We start from the raw sequence: 24,396 nt of genomic DNA, 5'->3' as shown, positions 1-24,396 counted from the left end.
ATTCATTTCCTACAATAATGCAGCTTTATAGAGTCTTTATAGGATGAATGATGTCCACATGGATATATTGATAACAGAAGACAAAACACAGTAAATTTATTCCAATTACATATTTTCCTTAATGTATCTTTCACTTTTCTTTCTTTTTTAATTTACTTACTGTAGAATCAAGCAAGTATGAGGGAAACAAAGAAATCTTTAAAAATATACGAACCAAAGGCTCAGGGGATACAATTCAACATGTCATTTATGAGAGAGCAAAGAACAATTTTGGAAATATGTCTGACAAAGATGTAAATTTGGCCACTCCCATAGGAAAAGTAATATATTTGAACCCCATTTCAAAATCAAGGAATGTCTGTTTCTTTATTACTGGTATGTACTGTGCTCAGTACAGTCCTATCATCACCTGCCTGTATCACATCCCCTCAAAACCATCTGCTTCCAATTGCAATTCATTCACAAAATCAGATTCATCAATATATACCAAATAGATGCAGAAACCCACTAATTGCACATATTTTACTACTATTTACCTTCTGTACTATTGAAATCTGAATAGATAACACCACTATAATAGTATTAAAATACAGTTTGGGCACCCCGGTCAAAATTTCTGTTACTGTGAATAGCTAAGTGAGTAGAAGATGAACTGGTCTCCAAAAGTCATAAAGTCTTTTTAGAAACATAGAAACATAGAAAATAGGTGCAGGAGTAGGCCATTCGGCCCTTTGAGCCTGCACTGCCATTTATTATGATCATGGCTGATCATCCAACTCAGAACCCCGCCCCAGCCTTCCCTCCATACCCCCTGACCCCTGTAGCCACAAGGGCCATATCTAACTCCCTCTTAAACATAGCCAATGAACTGGCCTCAACAGTTTGCTGTGGCAGAGAATTCCACAGATTCACCACTCTCTGTGTGAAGAAGTTTTTCCTAATCTCGGTCCTAAAAGGCTTCCCCTCTATCCTCAAACTGTGACCTCTCGTTCTGGACTTCCCCAACATCGGGAACAATCTTCCTGCATCTAGCCTGTCCAATCCCTTTAGGATCTTATACGTTTCAATCAGATCCCCCCTCAATCTTCTAAATTCCAACGAGTACAAGCCCAGTTCATCCAGTCTTTCTTCATATGAAAGTCCTGCCATCCCAGGAATCAATCTGGTGAACCTTCTTTGTACTCCCTCTATGGCAAAGATGTCTTTCCTCAGATTAGGGGACCAAAACTGCACACAATACTCCAGGTGTGGTCTCACCAAGGCCTTGTACAACTGCAGTAGTACCTCCCTGCTCCTGTACTCGAATCCTCTCGCTATAAATGCCAGCATACCATTCGCCTTTTTCACCGCCTGCTGTACCTGCATGCCCACTTTCAATGACACCCAGGTCTCGTTGCACCTCCCCTTTTCCTAATCGGCCACCATTCAGATAATAATCTGTTTTCCTATTTTTGCCACCAAAGTGGATAACTTCACATTTATCCACATTAAATTGCATCTGCCATGAGTTTGCCCACTCACCCAACCTATCCAAGTCACCCTGCATCCTCTTAGCATCCTCCTCACTGCTAACACTGCCGCCAAGCTTCGTGTCATCCGCAAACTTGGAGATGCTGCATTTAATTCCCTCATCCAAGTCATTAATATATATTGTAAACAACTGGGGTCCCAGCACTGAGCCTTGCGGTACCCCACTAGTCACCGCCTGCCATTCTGAAAAGGTCCCGTTTATTCCCACTCTTTGCTTCCTGTCTGTTTTCTTTTTCTCAAAAGTCATAACATTCTTTTCAACATTTTAAGCAAGATTAGTGTATTATTTTTGTTTTGTACAATTTCAGAGTGAAAAAAAGGAAAGGAGCAACATGCAAAAGTTTGGGCACCCCAAGAGATTTGAGCTCCCAGATAACTTTTACCAAAGTCTCAGACCTAAATTAGCTTGTTAGGGCTATGGCTTGTTCACAGTCATCATTAGAAAAGGCCAGGTGATGCAAATTTCAAAGCTTCATAAATACGCTGACTCCTCAAACCTTGTCCCAACAATCTGCAGCCATGGGCTCCTCTAAGCAGCTGCCTAGCATTCTGAAAATTAAAATAATTGATGCCCACAAAGCAGGAGAAGGCTATAAGAAGATAGCAAAGTGTTTTCAGGTAGCCGTTTTCTCAGTTCGTAAGGTAATTAAGAAATGGTAGGTAACAGGAACAGTGGAAGTCAAGTTGACCAAGAAAACTTTCCGAGAGGACTGCTCGTAGGATTGCTAGAAAGACAAATCAAAACTCCCGTTTGACTGCAAAAGACCTTCAGGAAGATTTAGCAGACTCTGGAGTGGTGGTGCACTGTTCTACTGTGTAGCGACACCTGCACCAATATGACCTTCATGGAAGAGTCATCAGAAGAAAACCTTTCCTGCATCCTCACCACAAAATTCAGCATCAGAAGTTTGCAAAGGAACATCTAAACAAGCCTGATGCACGTTGGAAACAAGTCCTGTGGACTGATGAAGTTAAAATAGAACTTCTTGGCCGCAATGAGCAAAGGTATGTTTGGAGAAAAAAGGATGCAGAATTTCATGAAGAGAACCCCTCTCCAACTGTTAAGCACGGGGGTGGATTGATCATGCTTTGGGCTTGAGTTGCAGCCAGTGACACGGGGAACATTTCAATGGTAGAGGGAAGAATGAATTCAATTAAATACCAGCAAATTCTGGAAGCAAACATCACATCGTCTGTAAAAAAAAACGAAGATGTAAAGAGGATGGCTTCTACAACAGGATAATGAACCTAAACACACCTCAAAATCCACAATGGACTACCTCAAGAGGCTCAAGCTGAAGATTTTGCCATGGCTCACAGTCCCCTGACCTAAACATCATTGGGAATCTGTGGATAGACCTCAAACGAGCAGTGCATGCAAGACGGCCCAAGAATCTCACAGAACTAGAAGCCTTTTGCAAGGAAGAATGGGCGAAGATCCCCCAAACAAGAATTGAAAGACTCTTAGCTGACTACAGAAAGCATTTACAAGCTGTGATACTTGCCAAAGGGAGTGTTACTAAGTACTGACCATGCAGGGTGCCCAAACTTTTGCTTCGGGCCCTTTTCCTTTTTTGTTATTTTGAAACTGTAAAAGATGGAAATAAAAAAGTAATCTTGCTTAAAATATTAAAGAAATGTGTCATCTTTAACTTCGTGCCTTTTGGAAATCAGTTCATCTTTTACTCACTTAGCTATTCGCAGTAACAGAATTTTTGACCGGGGTGCCCAAACTTTTGCATGCCACTGTATATTGCTAGCTATTAAAAATCTTTAAGAATTTAAACTCTTAAAAAATAGTCAAACAAAATACCATGACTCCAAATGGTTTAGCCAAGACTAATTCGATCAGCTGAGTGGCCTCCTGTGTCTTAACAATTTCTGTGTCTCAACTGATTTATTTTCTAACCAGTTGCTCTCTCATTATTTTCCATCATCTTGCTTATGTCCTTTTCTTATTCCATTTCTTTAAAATATCTTCCCACCAAAAGAACATCTGCAGGCATTCTGACCTCTGCAAGGGACTGGCAGCTCTTGGTGGACCTCGAACGGCAGCTGAAGTTCCCCAACCATATCGCAGCCACCACCCTGCGCCAGACATTGTCCTAGTGTCTGAGTCTACTAAGCAAGTGGTGCTGCTGGAGCTGACAGTCCCATGGGAAGATAGCTTCGAAGAGGCCTTTGAAAGGAAGCTCTCCAAGTACGCAGGACTGGTCAGCAACTGTCAGATGGCTGGATGGAGAGCGGGGTGTCTCCCAGTGGAGGTTGGTTGTAGGGGATTCGCAGCCCGTTCCTTAGCTAGAGCCTTCAGCATTTTGGGCATCGAGGGAGAGGGGAAGAGGAGAGCCATCCGCAGTACCACCGATGCGGCAGAGAGGGCCTCAAGATGGCTGTGGCTCAAAAGAGGGGAGCCATGGAGTCATTCGTAGCTAGCCATCTGGACACAAGCTGGGGTCTGATCAGCCCCGGCTGGGTCACCTGGAGGAGGTTGTATGATGTTGAAAGACCCGAAACACCCGATGATTCCAGGAACATCACTGAACATGTGTCCAGAAGCATCAGTAGATGTATGTACACAACTTACTCCTCATCATATGATTTTTTAAACCTTTTTCACATAGGCTTTTATCTCACATCTCACTCCAGCCACCACCTCCACCCCCATCTCTGCTTTGCAAACTGTAAGCCCTCTACTCTCCTCGCAGTTCTGAAGAAAAGTTGCTAACATGAAATGTGAAATTGAGGAAGAAGTCACCTACATCTCAGATCATCTTGGTAAGAGTGGCAAGCTTCCTCTCCAGACATTTTTTTAAAAAACACTAGATTTATAAATTACCTTTCTTATTGATACCAGTATGACAGCTGTCATATTGAGATTTAAAATTTTGGGTAGCCCTTTGTGTTTCTGCTCATCTCCCTCCAACAGCTGTCTCAAACCTTCACACTCTCCTCTCCCTAACCTTATCTTCTGAGGAAAGGCAGAGTAAGTTAGGGCTTTTCTCTTCGGAGCAAAGCATGATAAGAGGCAACTCAAGAGGGATGTATAAGATTATAAGAGCCATAGATAGAGTGGACAGCCAGCACCTTGTTTTCCCGAAAGCAGCAATGGCGAATACCAGAGGACACACATTTAAGGTGAGTGGAGGAAATTATAGGGAAGATGTCAGAAGAGGTTTTGTTTTCACCAAGAGAGTGATGGGTGCATGGAACAATCTGCCTCTGCCTGGAATGGGTGTAAAGAATGATACCATAAGACCATAAAAAAGGTAAAAATTACAAGGTGTTGTTCCTCTCTCCCAAGTATGCCCTCATCCCGACACTAGAGGAGGCCATTAAAATGGGATTTTTTTTTTGAGGCTGTGTTCTCCTCTGGTCTTAAACACTCCCACCATAGGAAACATTCTCTCCACTTCCACTCTATCATGGTCTTTCACCATTCGATAGGTTTCAACCAGATCTTCCCTCATTCTTCTGAATTCCAGTGAATACAGCCCCAAAGCCATCAAACTCTCTTCATATGACAAGTTGTTCAATCCTGGAATCATTTTCATGAACCTCCTTTGAACTCTCTGCAATGTCAGTATATTCTTACTAAGATAAGGGGCCCAAAACTGCTCACAATACTCCAAGTGAGGCCTCACCAGTGCTTTATAAAGTCTCAACATTACATCCTTGCTTTTATATTCTAGTCCTCTTGAAAAGAATGCACCTCAGATTTTTTAATTTTCTCTCCATTCAATAGGGACATTTAAGAGACTCTTAGATGAGCACATGGATGGCTGCAAGTCAAATAATTTAACCACTATTCTAATATCACTATCAGATCTTGTAACAGCTGCACATCAGGATAATTCAGTAGCAGATGAGACTCAGTGGAAATTGACTGAACTACAGAAATAATACAGAGGCTGTGCACACATTTACTTTAATGTTACATGTTAATGGATTTTTGTTAAAATGTTGAGCATACTGCTGTTTATTTCCATTATCTGATTTAAGCATCCATCCCCATTGGTAATATGTCAGAGAAAATTAACATGTCAACAAGCTTCAGCTATGAGATTGTGATTTGAATCCAGTCAGTTGAAATAAATCTTCATTGAATGAAGGACATTTTGGATGTACTTATCAAGTAGAAGAGTGATGCATAAGACTGCCTCTAAATGTTCTTACTGGCAAATTTGCTGAGAAAGGGCACAAAGCAAACCTCAAAGATGAAATGAGCTACATTTCTGGGGCTAAAGAAAGTAAGAATTGCTTTGCTTTGTTTTTTCTCTCTGGGATTTATCACTGACAAGGCTAGTTTTGACCCCAGTCTTCAAGTTCCCTTGAAAAGATCTTTCAACTCAAGCAATGTCTGAGTAGTATTAATTATTTAGATTCATTCTTACTGATTACTTACTGTCAGCTGACCTGCAACACCAAAGTCTGCCAGCTTTGCATGGCCCTCAGTATTCAGTAGAATATTTCCAGCTTTGATATCTCGGTGGATTTTTCTCATGAAGTGCAGATATTCCAGACCTTTCAAGGTGGATTTCAGAATTGTTGCTATTTCATCTTCAGTTAGCTATAATCAGATCACATAACAGCATTAAGAATCAATGTTATTTGCACACACGTAATGCAAGTAATACTTTACATTCATACAAATTTAAGTTGCTACTTTATAATTAAATATTCCCCATTTCTGGTAGCAGCACCTAAAGTTAAAAACCCAAATGTGGTTATGTGGACTTATACACATTCCTCATGGGTCAGACCAACATCTAAGCAGAGAGATACAAGTAGGTTGGAATGTCACACTTCATCTGAAGAAGTTCAAAGCTTAAAATGTGACAAAACCTTCCAATGAAGTAATGGGATAAATAAGGAGGAAAACATCACTCTTTTGGCAGTTCTCAGCACTACCTAAAGTATGGCTCTAGGCTCACTGGCAATGATTTGGCATCAAATGCACTGGAGTCGAAGTTCAAGATAAATTTATTATCAAATGTCACCATATATAACCCTGAGATACATTTTCTTGTGGGCATACTCAATAAATCCATAATAGAATAAAAACCATAATAGAATCAATGAAAGACCACACCCACTAAGGTTCAGCCAGTGTTCAAAAGACAACAAACTGTGCAAATGCATAAAGAAAGAAAGAAATAATAAACAAACAAACAAGCAAGCAAGCAATAAATACAGAACATAAGATGAATTGTCCTTGAAAGTGAGTCCATAGGTTGTGAGAACACTTCAGTGATGGGGCAAGTGAAATTGAGTGAAGTTATCCCCTCTGGTTCAGGAGCCTGATAGTTGATGGCTAATAACTGTTCCTGAACCTGGTGGTGTGAGTCTGAGGTACCTGAACCTTCTTTCTGATGGCAGCAGCGAGAAGAAAGCATGACCTAGGTAGTGGGGTCCCTGGTGATGGATGCTGCTTTCATGCAACAACACTCCATGTGGAAGTGCTCACTGGTGGGGAGGTTTACCCGTGTTGGACTACGTCATATCCACTACATTTTGTAGGACTGTCCGTACAAGGACTTTGCTGTTTCCATGCCAGGCTGCGATGCAGACAGTCAATAAACTCTCCATCACACATGTATAGAAGTTAATCAAAATTCCAGGACATTGCAGATCAAGTCCTCAGCATTCTTAAGTGGGAGGATGAACAGCCAGAGCTCGTGGTCCATGTGGTTACCAATGATAAACCTATGAAGAATGATGAGGTTCTGTAAAGGGCGTTCAGGAAGTTAGTGGCTAAGTTAAGGGGCATAGCATCCAGGCTAGTGATCTCAGGATTGCTACCCATGCCACATGCTCGTGAAGCCAGAAATAGGAAGATTATACAGTTTAACACATGGCTAAGGTGTAGGTGTAGGAGAGAGGGCAAAAGGTTTTTGGATCATTGGACTCTCTTCCAGGGAAGCTGGTACCTGTACAGAAGAGACATCTAAACTGGAAGGAGATTAATCTCCTCCACCCTGAGAGTGGCCTCATCTTGGCACAAAAGGAGGCCATGGATTGATCTGTCATAAATGGAATGGGAATCAGAATTAAAATGTTTGCCCAGTGTGAAGTTCCGCTTGTGGCAAATGGAGCAGAGGTGCTTGACAAAGTGGTCCCCCAATTTATGACAGGTCTCACCAATGTAGAGGAGGCCACATCGGGAACAAAGGACACTATAGAAACCCAAGCAAATTAACAGGTGAGGTGTTGTCTCACCTTGGACTGTTTTGGGCCCTGAACATAAGTTAGAGAGGAGGTGAACTGGCAGGAGTAGCACTTAGGTCACTTGCAAAGAGAAGTGCTAGGAGGGAGATTAGTGGGGATGGAAAAATAGACAAGGGAATTGCATAGGGAGTGATCCCTGCACAACGCAGAGTGGGGTGCGGGTGTTAAAAGATGTTTAGAAGTGTCGAAAGTTATGGTGTATGATGAGCTGATGTGGAGGCTGACAGGGTGGCAGGTAAAGACAAGAGGAACTCTATCACTGTTAAGGCGGAAGGAAGATGGGGTGAGTGTAGATGTTCGGGAAACTTAGAAATACTGTACATATCCCTCAGAACACTGCCATGGTTCACAAGTGCCACCTTGGCTGGGGATAGACTGGGCCATATCCACTACTTTTTGTAGGTTTTTCCAAACAAGGGCACTGGTGTTTTCATACCAGGCTCTGATGCAACTAGTCAATATTCTCTCCATCGCACATCTATAGAAGATTGTCAAAGTTTTAAATGGCATGCTGAATTTTTGCCAACTTCTTAGAAAATAGAGGCACTGCCATACTTTCTTCATAATGGTACTTACATGCAACTTACAAAACTTTCATGAAATAATACAGTTCACATTGAAGTTATACAATTTCAAATGTAATTATGAGTTCATTCTTTAAATTACTTATAACAACATTTAGCTTTTAATTCCTATGGATTATTCTTGTAAACCTCCTCTGGACCCTATCCAGGGCCAGCAATCTTTCCTCAGATGTTGGGGTCAAAAGCCAACTCAATGCCAACGTAACATCTACGAGTTTCTTCATATGCAGTTTATTGAGCCAATTAGGTTCAGCTACCAGCACAGCAATCTTCATTGCGACCAGCAAACACATTAGGTAAAATCATTTGGTGTACTCATCTACTACAATGCTCAATGAAGTAAGTAGGGGGGCCTTATTTTTAAATCTGTCAGGATGGCAACACCAATAACTTTAACGACTACTCAAAAGAGTCTTTGCATCAAATATCAGAAGGAAAGGGCCAAGTAAATTTTCTACTCTATAGATTTACTACTCTCTATTATTTAGGATGATCATGGGGGGGGGGGGGAGGTCACATTGAAACTTTTCAAATGTTGAAAGGCCTAGACAGAGTAGATGTGGAAAGGATGGTTCCCATGGTGGGAGAGTCTGGAACAAGAGGACAGAGCCTCAGGATAGAGGGGCATCATTTAATACAGAGATGTGGAGAAATTTCTTTAGCCAGCGAGTGGTAAATTTGTAGAATTTGTTACCAGAGGCAGATATGGAGGCCAGGTCATTGGTTGTATTTAAGACAGAGATTGATATGTTCTTGATTGGCCATGGCACCAAAGGTTACGGGGAGAAGTGGAGCTGAGGAGGGGAGAAAAGAATCAGCCATGGTTAAACTGAAGCAGACTTGATGGGCCAAATGGCCTAATTCTGCTCCTATGTCTTATAGTCTTATATCTAGTAGAATATGCACCACTGCGCCACAGTTTAAGAACCTACACAAAAACTAAGCATATCAACTCAGGAAAAAAAACTTAGATTCTGCCTCAGCTCTACTCATTCTCAGTGCACAGTAAAAAAAAACACCCACTCACTCGAGTTCAACCAAAAGGCAACTAAACACAAGGGACCACAGCTACCATTTGTTGTTTGATGTGGTAATCACACAATACCAAATTGTGTGGTAATGGAATGTACAACACCACTGGAAGCCAAAATTGCAAGAGAGGAAAAAATTGATCAGATTCACAGTAAGATGCAATAATAACAAAGTCCACATGTAACTAGTTTGCTAGGATCATAAAGAACGCATCCTAACCTAATCATCTGCAAAGCATGAAGAACTAGATTGGCAAAAAAGGAGCGATACTTCAATAATATTTTCACTAAAATAAAAACTGCCAGTTAAATTGTGTGATGCACTTAACTTTCTGAAGCCTGGAGATCACAATTTGTATAGCTATTTTGAAATTTCATGCCCATTCCTTACTGATATATATCCCCAATATAATGCAGTTGAATCTTGTACAACACTACATGTATTTATATAAATGAATAGGATGTGATATTTCAGTTACAGAGCCTAAAGTATTTACAAAATGCACTATAATTTTCAGAAGGAAAATGCACAAAATGCTTAATGTAAAACTGATAAAACAGATTTTTTGTGCAAGAACATGTTACACGACGCCTTCTCTTTGCCTAGCTGAAACAGTATGCAAATCAAATGCTGAGAAAAATAATTTAGAATTAATGACAAACCTAGTAATTGAAGATTTATGAGGAAAAATTAAATGTAAACACATTCAACAATTAAAATACAGTGTAAGACTAGTGTTTGTGCTTAAGTAGATTAGAGAAGACCAAGAGTACTCTGTTCCGTATGAAGCGGAACCTATTGCAAACAACAGGATCAGATTACTGAAATTATCATAGCAAGAAGCATTAATAACCGTGCCACACTACATTAATGTAGAATTGGCAAAGGGATTGACTTAACAAAATAAAGGAAACTTCCTCTAATCAAGAATAAATCAATTTCTGCAATACAGCATAAAAATTCAAAGGCTGATAAGATTATTACAAACATCTGGACAGCATTCCTGATTAAGCATGTTAAATCACACATAGCTAAAATGAAAGCAGAGGAAACTATTGATGGGAAATATTACTTCAAATTCTTCAACCAAGAAATGAAAATCAACTGCCTCAAAAACACAGCCTAACTTTTAATCAAATAAATTATTTACAGCAGGTAACACTTTACAAACTTTTGCAATTGAAATAGATCATAAAAGAAAGGCAGTTAAGGCTCACAAAGGCTCATTTTTTAAAATGCGAAATGGGCATTTTAACTGTCAAGAATTTTAACATGATTACAACAAAACTGTACCCATGACAAAACATTAAAGGTAAGAACTTTTAACCAATTACCATGCGAATTCAGCCAAAAAAAAAATGTGATTCACTTTAGATCCATATAGCATCCCAAAGATTTCCAAGTTAGGATTCACTTATATCAGGCACTTCAGATAACCCAGCATAAGAAGTTACAAATAATGCCAGTGTCAAATAAGGATTGCCATCTATTCTGCACCAATTAAGAATATAGTGTAGTTTGCTTCTTTTTTGTTGCAGTATATTTAAAGGAGACAAAATAGTGAACTCAATAAGTGTATCATGTAATACAAGGCAGAATTTAAGTAATAAGAGATACATAAAATAGTTTTGACAAAATAAAAAATCCATAATCTTCATTACCATCATTTGCCATGGGCTATACTAATTCAAAAACACTGGAGGTAAACATTAGAATGAAAACTCAATGTATATTGGAAAAGGACCTAGTGTTTTCCTGGCATATATGACCAATAAACTCTTCTTGAGCTTCCAGCCGAGTACAAGTATTGATTACAGTATAACCAATGTTTCGATGACTAACTCTGCCAACCGAAGATGGCAGAATTTGTCATCGAAAGATCGGTTATAATCAATACCTGTACCCTGCTAGAAGCCCGAGAAGAGTTTATTCATCTATGCATCTTGTAATTATACTGAATTACTGATTGAGTGCCATTTGTTATACTGGCTTTCACAATGTGTGTATGTTAATAATACCATTCATATGATGATTAATATTCATAATTAACAACATAATTTGTTTTGTAAATTTGTCCCAAGATACAAAATAAAACATTGTTATTGTAGAGAGTCCAAAGGAGGTTCATGAGGATGATTCTAGGAAAGAAGGGGTTAACATATGAGCTACGTTTGGCGGCTTTGGGCCTGTACTTACTGGAATTTAGAAGAATGTAGAGGGACCTCACTGAAACCTACCAAATGTTGAAAGGATTAGATAGATTGGATGTGAAGAGAATGTTTCCTATGGTGGGGGTATCCGGAACAAGGGAGAGTAGCCTCAAAATTGAGGGGCGACACTTTAGAACAAAGGTAACTAGGAATTTTTGTAGCCAGAGAGTAGTAAATCTGTGGAATGCTCTGACCCAAAATGCAGTGGAGGCCAAGTCTGTGGGTATATTTAAGGCAGAAGTTGATAAGTTTTCTGATCAGTCAAGGCATGAAAGGATATGGCAAGATGGCAGAAGGATCCAGGATCAGCCATGATGGAATGGCAGAGCAGACTCAATAGGCTGAATGACCTAATTCTGCTCCTATGTCTTATGGTCTTATTTATAACTCTGTGTAGGTCTAACCTAATAAGTATCAAAAATGCTTTACTTCATGGCTTAGTTTGAGAAATTTGCTAATTAAGACTTAATGCTTAAGGAGGGATATGAATAAGGCTTCATAAAATTCCTAAACTCTCTCTTTGCTGTCTCATTTTCTCTATGCTTTTGTCATATGAACTTCATAGCAGCAGGACTAGCCTGATCTAGTTAACTTAGGGAATTTTTGACTCTCTAAAGAGAGATTTCCATGCTAGAGAAATTCAGCTGGACCCATTTGCCAATGTTCTCTCTCTTGCTCTGCAAATTATTTTCTTTGGAATGCTGATCCAGCTCTCTTCTAAATGAATCAATTTAATATTCTTCCACTCCTATCTGTGTCAGGACATTCCAGACCCAAACCACTGGCTATGTAAAAAAATGATTTCCTCACTTGTGAAACAAATTACTTCATGTTACAAGCAAATTGCATGAATTTTAGGAAGCTGGTAGCTAACATACGATCAAAAGAATACAAACTACACGAGGAATTCAGCTGGTCAGGCAGCATTTGCAGAGGTAAGTGAACAGCCAACGCTCCAGGTTGAGACTATTCATCTTACTAGATGAAGGATCTCAACCCAAAACATCGATTGCCCATTTCCCTCTACAGATGCTAATTGACCCACTGAGTTCCTCCAGCAACGTATCTTTTGTTCCATATTTCAACATCTGCACCCTCTTGCATCTCTGAACTGATCAATGACCTGAATTTGGTCACTTAGTCATGTGCTAAGCATGAATTAGATTGTTCTTGTGAATCTTAATGGAAGACCATGAACTTGAAATATAAACTTTGTTTCTGTCTCTAAGTACTGCCTGACATGCTGAATATCCCTAGCATTTAATGTTTTTTTTAAATTCAGATTTCCAGGTATTTGCTTTTGAACTAATCTGCCTTGTCAATTTCACATTTATTGATCAAGTCTTCAAAACAACTTGTCTATGAGCAAACATAAACCAGAAACAGGGTATGAAGAGATAATTTGTGGGTTCAAGAGACAACAAAGAGCTTTTGAAAGGGTTACAAGGTATAAGACAAGGGGAAATAAAATTTTGATTAAGTAATGAATAATTAAATTATATGAAGTCATGTAACAAATACAATAAATTTATGTGAAAAAATTGTATCAAACAAGCTGCGAACTTGACCTCAAATGTCCTGTTTGTTTATTTGGTGTAAAGTAGCTTAATATTTTATGTTATGACTTTTGAACCCACATTTATTCAATTCTTAATTTGAAAATTTAATTTATTGCTCTGTCCACATCACATGCACATAAGTAAGATGGTGCATTTGTGTGTGGGGAAAAATTAGAGGTGATCAGGGGTTTGATGTTGTTACATCTCTGATTACTCTATTTTGCAGTATTTTAGCAACATACAGGATAGAAAATGTTCTTTTTGGCCAACCTCATCCATGTTGACCATGATTCTCATCTACATTAATCCCATTTCCCTGCATTACATCTACATCCTTCAACAACCTTCTAAACACCTTTAAAACTTCATAATTGTGTTTGCCTCCACTGCCTCTGCCAGCTTGCTTCATTAACTGCAGTATATGGAAAAACCTAACCCTATTATCTCTATTAAACTCTCCCTTCTCACCTTAAACATGTGCCCTTTAATTTGAGACGCAACCCCCTTGCCCTGGGAAAAATTTTCTATCCTCATTATTTTATAAATCTCCATTAAGATCATCCTGCTACATCCCAATGAAGATAAACCCATACCATCTACTCTCTCCTTATAAACTCACGCCCTCCATGCTGGTGAATTTTTTCTATAATCCCTATTGGTATCTCATCCTTGCTGTAGTGTAATGATCAGAACTTCACAAAATACTTCAAGTGCAATCTAACCACTGTTCTGTAAAACCGTAACATGACATCTAAATTCTTATGCTTCAGCCTATGAAGACAAGCATAATAAATGCCTCTTTTACTATCCTACCCATTGTTTTGCCATTTTCAAGGAACTATGGGCATGCTGTCACTTAGCTATGAATAGATTGCTTCAGAGATCCAAAATGTAATCTATTTAGCTCAGAGACCCAAAAGGTAAGCCAAGGGATAGGATTCAGAACCAAAACAAATACTTCTCATTGGTATTTACCAGGGAGAAAGAACATGGAAGCTGAAAAGTTAAGGAAATATAGGCTGATCTTCTGCAGCATATCTGGGAAGAAGTGCTTCTTGGGAAGGAAGAAGTGATAGACAAATTTGAGCACATTGAGATGCCAAATGAAGCAAGGGAGGAGATTGCTGGCTCTTTACATCTTTGTTAGCCACACGTAAGGTACCAGATGTCTGGAGGACAGCTAACGCTTCTTATTCAAAAAGGGCAGTTGGAATAAGCCTGGAAACTAAAGACTGGTGAACTTTACTTCAGTGGTGGTGAATTGGCCAAAGAAGATTCTGACAGACAAGATGTACGTTCACTTGGAAAGGCACACAATGATTAGGAGAAGTCAGTATAGATTTGTTCAAGAGATCATGTCTCAGAAATTCAACTGAGTTTTTGATTAGGGGACTTGAAAAATTAATGAAGCCATAACCATAGACATGGTTTTCAGCATGACTTTTAACTAGATACTGCATGATAGGATAATCCAAAAGGTTAGGACATAGGGGATTGGAGATATGTTGGCAAACTGATACAAAATTGGCTGGGTAGTAAGCAGAGGGTTATGGTAAATAGGTGTTTTTCTGACTGGAAGGCTGTAAAAAGTGTTGCACTATAGGGACTAGTGCTGGACTCTTCCTGTGTACAATTTATATAAATTACAGATGAGAATGTAGGAGGTATATTTTAATCACTGAAAGTCAATGTTCAAAGATAAAATGATAAGGCTGCTTTTAAAATCAACTTATAACACAGAATATAGACAAAGTAGATAAGAAGTTATATGTGTGTGGTACTTTATTCTATTGTTTTACTTGCCACATGTAATTACGTGTTAACCTGCTATATCATTTCCCATCACTCTTAGTTCTATGCCAAGCAATTTCTACCTATTTTCAGGAAATTATTACTGTCATGGAGAATTAATCCAGGATAGATTAAGGTGATGGAATCTGGGAGGTCAAAAGTAAGAGGAAAATGTAAGAGGTAAATAGCAGAAATTTTTGGCACATGGATGCACAGATGGATCTTGGAATGCAAGTCCAAAGCTCCATGAAATGACAACGCAAATGTATAAAATGGTAAAGAAGATGTACAGCATGCTTAACTTTGTCAGCTGGAGCACTGAGTATAAAAGTTGGAAAGTTATATTGCAGTTGTATAGAACTTTGGTTAGGCTACATCTGTAACACTGTATTCAGTTCTGGTTACTACATTACAGGAAAGATGTGGAAGTTTTAGAAAGGGTACATAAAAGGTTCACCAGGATGGTGCCTGGATTAGAGAGTATCAAGAGAAGTTGAACAAACTTGGACTGTTTCCTCTGGAGCTTCAGAAGCTAAAGGAAAACCTGACGGAGGTATATAACATTATGAGAGGCTTACATAGGTACATATAATGATTCATTTTCCCAGGATGGAAATGTCAAATTCTAAAGGGCACAACTTTAAGGTGAGAGAGGGAAAGTTTATAGGAGACATTCAGGACATTTCTTGTTACACTAAGTGTGGTAGGTGCTTGGAACACATTGACATTAACATAAGACATAAGACATAAGACATAGGAGCAGAATTAGTCCAGTTGGCCCATCAAGTCTGCTCTGCCATTCAGTCCTGGCTGATCCTTTTCCCCCTCCTCAGCCCCACTCCTCAGCCTTCTCCCAGTAACCTTTGATGCCATGTCCAATCAAGAACCCATCAAGCTCTTCCTTAAACACACCCAATGTCCTGGCCTCCACAGCTGCCTGTGGTAATAAGTTCCACAAATTCACCACCCTCTGGCTAAAGAAAGTTCTCTGCATCTCTGTAGTAAACAGACAGCCCTCTATCCCGAGGCTGTGCCCTCTTGTCCTAGACTCCCCCACCATGGGAAACATCCTTTCTACATTTACTCTGTCTTGGCCTCTCAACATCCGAAAGGTTTCAATGAGATCCCACCTCATCCTTCTAAATCCCAATGAGTACAGACCCAGAGTTATCAAACATTCCTCATATGATAACCCTTTCATTCCCAGAATCATCCTTGTGAACCTCTTCAGAAACTTCTCCAATGCGAGCTCATCATTTCTTAGATGAGGAGCCCAAAACTATTCACAATATTCAAGGTGAAGCCTCACCAGTGCCTTATAAAGCCTCAGCATCACATCCCTGCTCTAGTACTCTAGACTTAATGAAATGAATGCTAACATTGCACTTGCCTTCCTCACCACTGACTCTACCTGCGAGTTGACCTTTAGGGTGTTCTGCACAAGGTCACCCAAGTCCCTCTGCATCTCAGATTTTTGGTTTTTCTCCCCAGTTAGAAAATAGTCTGCACATTTATTTCTTCTACTGAAGTGCATGACCATGCACTTTCCAACATTGTATTTCATTTGCCACTCTCTTGCGCATTCTTCTAATCTGTCTAAGTCCTCCTGCAGCCTTCCTGTTTCCTCAACACTACCTGCCCCTCCACTTATTTTCATATCATCTGCAAACTTGGCAACACAGCCATCTATTCCATCATTCAAATCATTGATATACAGCATAGAAAGTGCAGCGCCAACACCAACCCCTACAAAACACCACTAGTTACTGGCAGCCAACCAGAAAAGGATCTTTTTATTTCCACTCGCTGCCTCCTACCAATCAGCCGATTCTCTAACCATGCCACTAACTTTCTTGTAATACAATGGGCTCTTAACTTGGTAAGCAGCTTCATGTGCGGCACCTTGTCAAAGGCCTTCTGAAAGTCCAAATATACAACATCCACTGCATCCCCTTTATCTATCCTATTTGTAATCTCCTCAAAGAATTCCAACAGGTTCATCAGGCAAGATTTTCACTTAAGGAAATCATGCTGACTTTGTCCTATCTTGTACTTGTGTCTCCAGGTACACCTTAACTCATCCTTAACAACTGACTCCTACATGTCCTAACCACTGAGGCCAAGCTAACTGGTCTATAATTTCCTTTCTGCTGCACTCCTCCTTTCTTAAAGAGTGGTTGGACATTTGCACTTTTCCAGTTCTCTGGCACCAAGCCAGAGTCCAATGATTTTTGAAAGATTATTATTAATGCCTCCACAATCTCTACTGCTATTTCTTTCAGAACCCTAAGGTGCAGTTCATCTGGTCCGGGTGACTTATACATCTTTAGGTCTTTCAGCTTTTTGAGCACCTTCTCTCTTGTAATGGTAACTGCACTCACTTCTCTTCCTTCACACCCTTAAACATCTAGTACATTGTTAGTGTCTTCCACAGTGAAGACTGATGTCAAATACTCACTTAGTTCATCTGCTATCTCCTTGTCCCCCGTTATTATCTCTCTGGCCTTATTTTCTAGTGGTCCTATATCCACGCTCATCTCTCTTTTATTTTTACATACTTGAAAAAACTTTTACTATCCACTTTGATATGGTTTGCTAGCTTGCTTTCATATTTCATCTTTTCCCTCCAAATGATTCTTTTAGTTGCTCTCTATAGGGTTTTAAAAGCTTCCCAATCCTCTGTCTTGCCACTAATTTTTGCCTTGTTGTATGCCCTCTCTTTTATATTTACATTAGCTTTGACTTCCCTTGTCAGCCACTGTTTTATTATTTTGCCACGTGAGTATTACATTGTTTTTGGAATATATCTATCCTGCACCTTCCTCATTTTCCCCAGAAACTCACGCCATTGCTGCTCTGCTGCATTCCCTGCCAGCATCTCCTTCCAATTTACTTTGGCCAACTCCTCTTTCATAACACTGTAATTTCCTTTAAGCCACTGAAATACTGCTATGTCAGAGTTTACTTTTCACCTATCAAATTTCAAGTTGAAGTCACCGCCTCCTAGGGGTTCTTTTATGCTAAGCTCCCTAATCACCTCTGGTTCATTACATAACACCCAATCCAGTTCAGCTGATGCCCTAGTAGGCTCAATGACAAACTGCCATCATGTAGGCATTCAACAAAATCACTCTCTTGAGATCCAACGTGATTTTCCCAATTGACCTGCATGTTGAAATCTCCCATGACTATCATAACATTGCCAGGAAAGGTGGTGGAAACAGATACAACAGAAATGTTTAAAAGGCATTTGGGCTTACAGGCAGGGAATGGGGAGACCATATTTAGGCAGATGGGATTAGTTCAATTTGATATTGTGGCAGGCACAGACACTGTTGGCTAAAGGACCTGTTCTTTGCTGTACTGTTCTTTGTTTCTTCATGAGCTGTGGTAAGCATTGCCCCTAGGTACTGACGGACTTTTACCCCTGTACCGTTGAGAGCATACTCACCAACTGCATCTCAGTGTGGTACGGCAATTGTCCCGTATCGGACTGCAAAGCACTCCAGCGTGTGGTGAAAACTGCCCAGCAGATTATCAGCACCCAATTGCCCACCATTGAGAACATCTACCATAAACGCTGCCTGTGCAAGGCGAAGAGCATCTCACCCTAACCATGGACTTTTTATTCTCCTCCCATCCGGTAAGCGCTACAGGAGCCTCCGCTCCCGTACCAGCAGGCACAGGAAGAGTTTCTTCCGAGGCTGTGACCCTGCTGAACCTCACATCACAGCACTAAGCAACATTGCACCCATATTGTACTGTCTCAGTACTTTTATATTTGTGTGCTGTAGCACTTACTTTTTATTCGCAGTTATTTTGTAAATAACACTATTCTTTGCATTTCTGGTAAGATGCTAACTGCAGTTCAATGGCCTTGTATCTGTACTCGGCACAATGACAATAAAGTTGAATCTAATCTAATCTAATTAAAAGACCAAGTGCACAAGAAAAAATAAATAACACGAGGGTGAGGAAAGACCAATAGAAGTCAAAAAAAGAACTCTGTTGAGTTAGAATTAAATTTGATCGTCCAAATCAAAAAATTTTTCACCATGCAGATAAATGTTGTAAAGTACAGCAAAAATATTACCTTTGTCTCTTTGTACAAGGTCTTTTTGGTCTCAGTTTCAAAAATGTGCCAGAATTACTTATACTCCTCACTTTTGCACCTTGCTATATGTCCACTTTGAATGTCATATGCAACGGTTGGTGCATATTTGGAATGAGCTGCCAGAACATGTGGTTGAGGGAACATTTGTAACATTTAAAAGCCACCTACATAAGAACATACATAGGTAGGAAAGGTCTGGATGGCTAAGGGCCAAACAGTGGCAGGTGGGACGAGCTCACTTTACAATCAGTCAGCGTGGATGAGTGGACTGAAGGGCCTGTTTCCATGCCGTGTGACTTTATGACTCTGAGGACAACACCACCAAGAAACAGTCATATGTTCCCCATTTAAAACTTAAATTTGCATATAAAGACTCCATTGATGCACATGACATGATGGTGCTGTGGTTAGTGCAGAAGGTTGTTTTGGGTTACAACAGGACATTAACAGGATGCCAAAGACATGCTCAGAAGTGGGAGATGGGATTCAATCCAGAAAAGTACAAAGTGATACATTTAAAAGGTCAAATTTGAAGGCAAAATACAGGATGACAGGATTCTTAAAAGTGCAGAGGAACAGAGGGATCTTGGGGTCCACATCCATAGATCCCTCAAAGTTGCTGCACAAATTGATAAGGTTGCTTAGAAGGCATATGGTGTATCGCCCTTCATTATATGGGGCATTAAGTTCAAGAACCATGTGGTAATGTTGCAATTCTATAAAAAATCAGACATTTGGAATATTGTGTCCAGATCTGGTCACCTCAATATAGGAAGGTATGTGGAAACTTTAGAGATGGTACAGAGGAAATTTACCAGAACGCTGTCAGGATTGGAGGGCATGTCTTATGAGGATAGGTTGAGCGAGCCAGGGCTTTTCACTTTGGAGCATAGGAGGATGAGAGGTAACTTGATACAAGATGATAGGAGGCATAGATTGAATGGATAGCCAGAGACTTTTACCAGGACAAAAATGGCTAACACGAGGAGGCATAATTTTAATGTGATAGGAATGTCACGCGGGTGAGCAACTGCCAGAAAGTTCAGCAGTCTAATAAACAAGGAGGCAATTAAAAGAGAGAGAGAATACAGTGCGAGCTGAGACACGAGCTGGGAAGTCACCATGGTAACAGCTCAAAGTGGTTGAGCTAACGGACGCTGGAATTTTGGATGGATTATATAAAGTTGATCCTTCGGTCTGATAAGGGCAGAGGAGACACGACACGAGGGAACTGCGGAAGCTACCTGCGAAACCACTGGTAGACCACCACAAGGGTGGAGGCGACGGACCGATTAATTTCCACCTGTGATTACCAGTGCGGGTAAGAGCTTGCCTGTGGGGGTCTGTTGGTGGTGAACCCGTGCCGTGGGTTAGTAGACCATTCCCGAGAAGGGGCTCTGTCTATTTGTGTCTGTGTGGAGGTCACACGAAGTGACTCTGAAGACTTCGGAAGCAAGAACAACTAAAGCTGCCAACTTGAACATCGACTCAATTACCTCTCTCTCTCCCCATCAACTCAACTCGACGCAACACAAAGTGAACTGAACTGCTTAAACTTACCTGACACCGTAAGACTGATATCTAGCTCCTAGACTATTATTTTTTTTTGTATCCACACACACATTTATGGATATATATACACACACATGCACGCACACACACACGCATATATATATATATATATATATATATAAATAAATAGTTTATAACCTGTATTGTATTATTCGGTTTAATGATATTAATTCGTAGTAGTAATAAATATGGTCTTAATTTATAGTAAATCAGACTCCAGGTGTGTTCCATTTCTGCTGGTTCTTTTCAACCCGTCACAGGGTTCGTGACAGGAGGAACAAGATAAGGGGATGTCAGAGGTAAACTGCTTTGTTTTACACAGTGTCGTGGTTACATGGAACACATTGCCAGAGGTAGTGGCAGAGATAGATACATTTAAGAGGCTCATAAACAAAGACATGCATGATAGAAAAACAGAGGGCTATTGTGGAAGGGAAGGGTTAAGAGTAAGTTACAAGGCTGACACAACATCATGGGCTCTATGGCCTGTACTGTGCTGTAATGTTTTGTGTTCTATATCTGTTAAATCGCATTTATAAAATTGCCACGTTTATTAGCAATCATCTAGATAATCAAACAGATACTTCTGGGTATGATTCACCTCAGCACTTGTTATGATATTTGCCTATGGTCAAACACATATTTAATGACATCATCCAGTGCACAGTGGTCACTTGCCAATACAAGTAGACAGGAAAAGGTGTGATATATGATCTGTGTTTTCCCTCACAGTAAGGCAAAAAGAAAAAGTCAACAAAGGAAAGCAAATTGAAGAATCCTCACCACTACACCAATGTTTTACCAACATCCTCTGGCAGACTTTTTTTGGTACTGTATTTTTAAACACAGGCAACATTGACAAAGGTTGTTGAACTTCGATATTATGAACCTCAGTGCAAGATGCTACACTGCATGATAGCTCTGGCCAAGTTGTTTTTTCAAGAAATACTTAAGTTAGAATGGTGGGTGGAGGTTGTGGTTGGTATTCAGACAGATAGGACATCGTCATGTACTCCGTTCCCTGGGTTTTCCCTCATTCACTGGTAACTGCAGCACGATGGCTGTTGATGTAGTGTGTTCATTTCTGACTTACTGCCCATCTATCAATGCAGCAGTGACATGACAGCTGTGAGGTATGCAAACAGTTACTGTTTGGGAAACTCCCAGATAAAATTATTCCACATGATTGAGGACGAAAATCATCTTATTTCATGAATTGACTTTTATAAACCATTTTCTATTCTGCAAATCACCCATTTGTGCATTAGAACATAGAAATCTACAGCACATGGTAACCTACTCTAGAAACTGCCTAGAATTATCATACCGCATAGCCCACTACTTTTCTAAGCTCCATGTACGTATCTAAGAGTCTCTTAAAAGACCCTATTGTATCCACCTCCACCACCATAGCCAGCAGTGCGTTCCACGCACCCACCACTCTTTGTATGTAAAACTTACCTCTGACATCCCCTCTGTAACCTACTTCCAAACACCTTAAAACTATGCCTCCTTGTGTTAGCCATTTCTGCCCTGGGAAAAAGCCTCTGGCTATCGACACAATCAATATCTCTCCTCATCTTAGACACCTCTATTTGGTCACCTCTGTCGCTCCAAGGAGAAAAAGTCAAGTTCACTCAACCTATTCTCATAAGGCACCCTCTCCAATCCAGGCAACATCCTTGCAAATCTCCTCTGCACTGTCTCTCCAGAATCCACATCCTTCCTGTAGTGAGGTGACCAGAAATGAACACAGTCCTCCAAGTGGGTTCCGACCAAGGTCTTGTCTTGCTGTAACATTACTTCAAGGCTCTTGAACGTAATCCCATAAGCCTTCTTAACAACATGTCAACCTGTGCAGCAGCTTTGAGTGTCCTATGGACACGGACCCCAATATCTTGCTGAGCATCCACACTGTCAAGACTCTTGCCATTAATACTGTGTTCTGTCTTCAAATTTGAACCACTTCACATTTATCTGGGTTGTACACCATCTGCCACTTCTCAGCCCAGTTTTGCATCCTATCTATGTCCCGCTGTAACCTCTGACAGCCCTCCATACTATCCACAACACCCACAACCTTTTTGTGTCATCAGCAAACTTACTAACCCATGCTTCTACTTCTTCATCCAGGTCATTTATAAAAATCACAAAGAGTAGGCGGTCCCAGAACAGATCCCTGCGGAACACCACTGGTCACCAACCTCCATGCAGAATACGAACCATCTATAACCACCCTTTGCCTTCTTTGGCAAGCCAATTCTGGACTCACAAAACAAGGTCTCCTTGGATCCCATGCCTCTTTACTTTCTGAATGAGCCTTGCATGAAGAACCTTATCAAAGAGCCCATCAGCAAAGAGGTCAACCCCAACTTGTAGGCATCAGTTATCAGTTTTAATAATACGCTCATTTTATTTCTTAATACAGTACTCAGAGTCAGAGTAATATTCTTCGCTCTTTACTGGCTAGCCATCAAAACAATTAAGAAGTGTAAAACGAGTATTATTATAAATGAGCTCTGAATAGCCTTATACCTAATAATCAGACAGGAGAAATACTAACATAAAATTCACTAAGCAGAAACAGAAGTTGGTATTTGTATTAGGAAAAACAAAGAACACATCATTATTTCTAAAAGTGGAAAAGTTGGTTTAATTAACACCAAAGATTCTTTTTCTCCCAATCACATCTGCCATCAGAAGATTATTAAACTTCACAGCATCAAGAGCAACTTACTTTTCCCAAAGGCCTCTGAATCTGCTATGTAGGCTTAACTGCTTTTCCAAATTTGAAATATCCTTGCTTTGACATAATAATCCTTCTGGTATGCATGTTTTAACTGCCAACTTAATCTATCAAAAGGCCCATTACATTTTACAGAATATCTATTGTTGTATGGTTCTCAAAGTTGTTAGATTCATCAATCAATGAAATCATGTTGTACCGGTGAAATGCTCTTTTTTTTCTCAACTTAGCAAACATCTCATTGTGTTTTTTTTCCAAGAACAGAATTTATAACTAGTCCCCAGTTTGAAACAACAGTAACTTGAGAGGCCAGTTCAGAAGCCAATTAGTAGTTCAACATATTGGTATAGCATCATTGCCATACAGCCTTAACTGGGTAACTTCCAGAAGATTCAAGTGATCTAAAAAAGCATCTTCCAAAGACTCACACTGTATTTTAATTGTGAGCTAGGGATTTTCTTGCATATGGGCAAGTAAAGGGTAGCTGGATGTGTCTCACAGGCACTATATCGTAGGATTTATTTGATCACTTTCAGGAGGTCAGAGATGAGATCCCTCACTAATTTACTTTACAAAAAAGCAGCTATTTTTCATTTCCCTTTCGCTAGACAATTGCAGAGTTAGTGGGTGGGACAAACAGATGGGATTGATCATATATATAAGTCGTACCATGACAATAGGCAGGCATGATAGTCTAGCTGTTTTTTTTTGCCTTCTTTACTTCATTTCCACATGTTCATAAGCTTGATTAAGGAGATTTTGGCTCAAGCCCAATTCCAGGACTGGAACTAATTTAATATGATAAAACAGTGTATTGAGGGGATGTTTTACTCTCAAAAGTCCCTTATGCTTTTATCTGCTACTTCAGGTGACTAATAAAAATCTCAATATAAATTTAACAGCATGAGTTTCTTACACAACTGTACTAGAAATAGTCCTCCTCTTACCATCAGTAGAAATTGATACCTGGACCTCTTGTACTTAACTGGATCACAAGTTCTGAACAGCACCCACCTAGCCCTCAGTGGATTGT

General features: G+C 40.0%; 1 protein-coding gene across 3 annotated transcripts in view; it reads right to left on the bottom strand.

Annotated features, from left to right (window-relative positions):
• Positions 1–24,396, bottom strand: part of stk3 (serine/threonine kinase 3 (STE20 homolog, yeast)) — a 581,025-nt gene that overhangs the window by 342,502 nt on the left and 214,127 nt on the right. For all 3 annotated transcript variants that reach the window (XM_063059845.1, XM_063059836.1, XM_063059856.1), the window contains exon 5: positions 5,933–6,097. In XM_063059845.1, the coding sequence (XP_062915915.1) occupies positions 5,933–6,097 (165 nt within the window). The remainder of the gene's footprint in view (positions 1–5,932; positions 6,098–24,396) is intronic.

Source organism: Mobula hypostoma, chromosome 1 (genome assembly GCF_963921235.1).
Source record: "Mobula hypostoma chromosome 1, sMobHyp1.1, whole genome shotgun sequence".
NCBI classification, from domain to species: domain Eukaryota; kingdom Metazoa; phylum Chordata; class Chondrichthyes; order Myliobatiformes; family Myliobatidae; genus Mobula; species Mobula hypostoma.
Note: the sequence above shows the minus strand (reverse complement) of the source record. Positions and strands in the feature narration are given on the sequence as shown.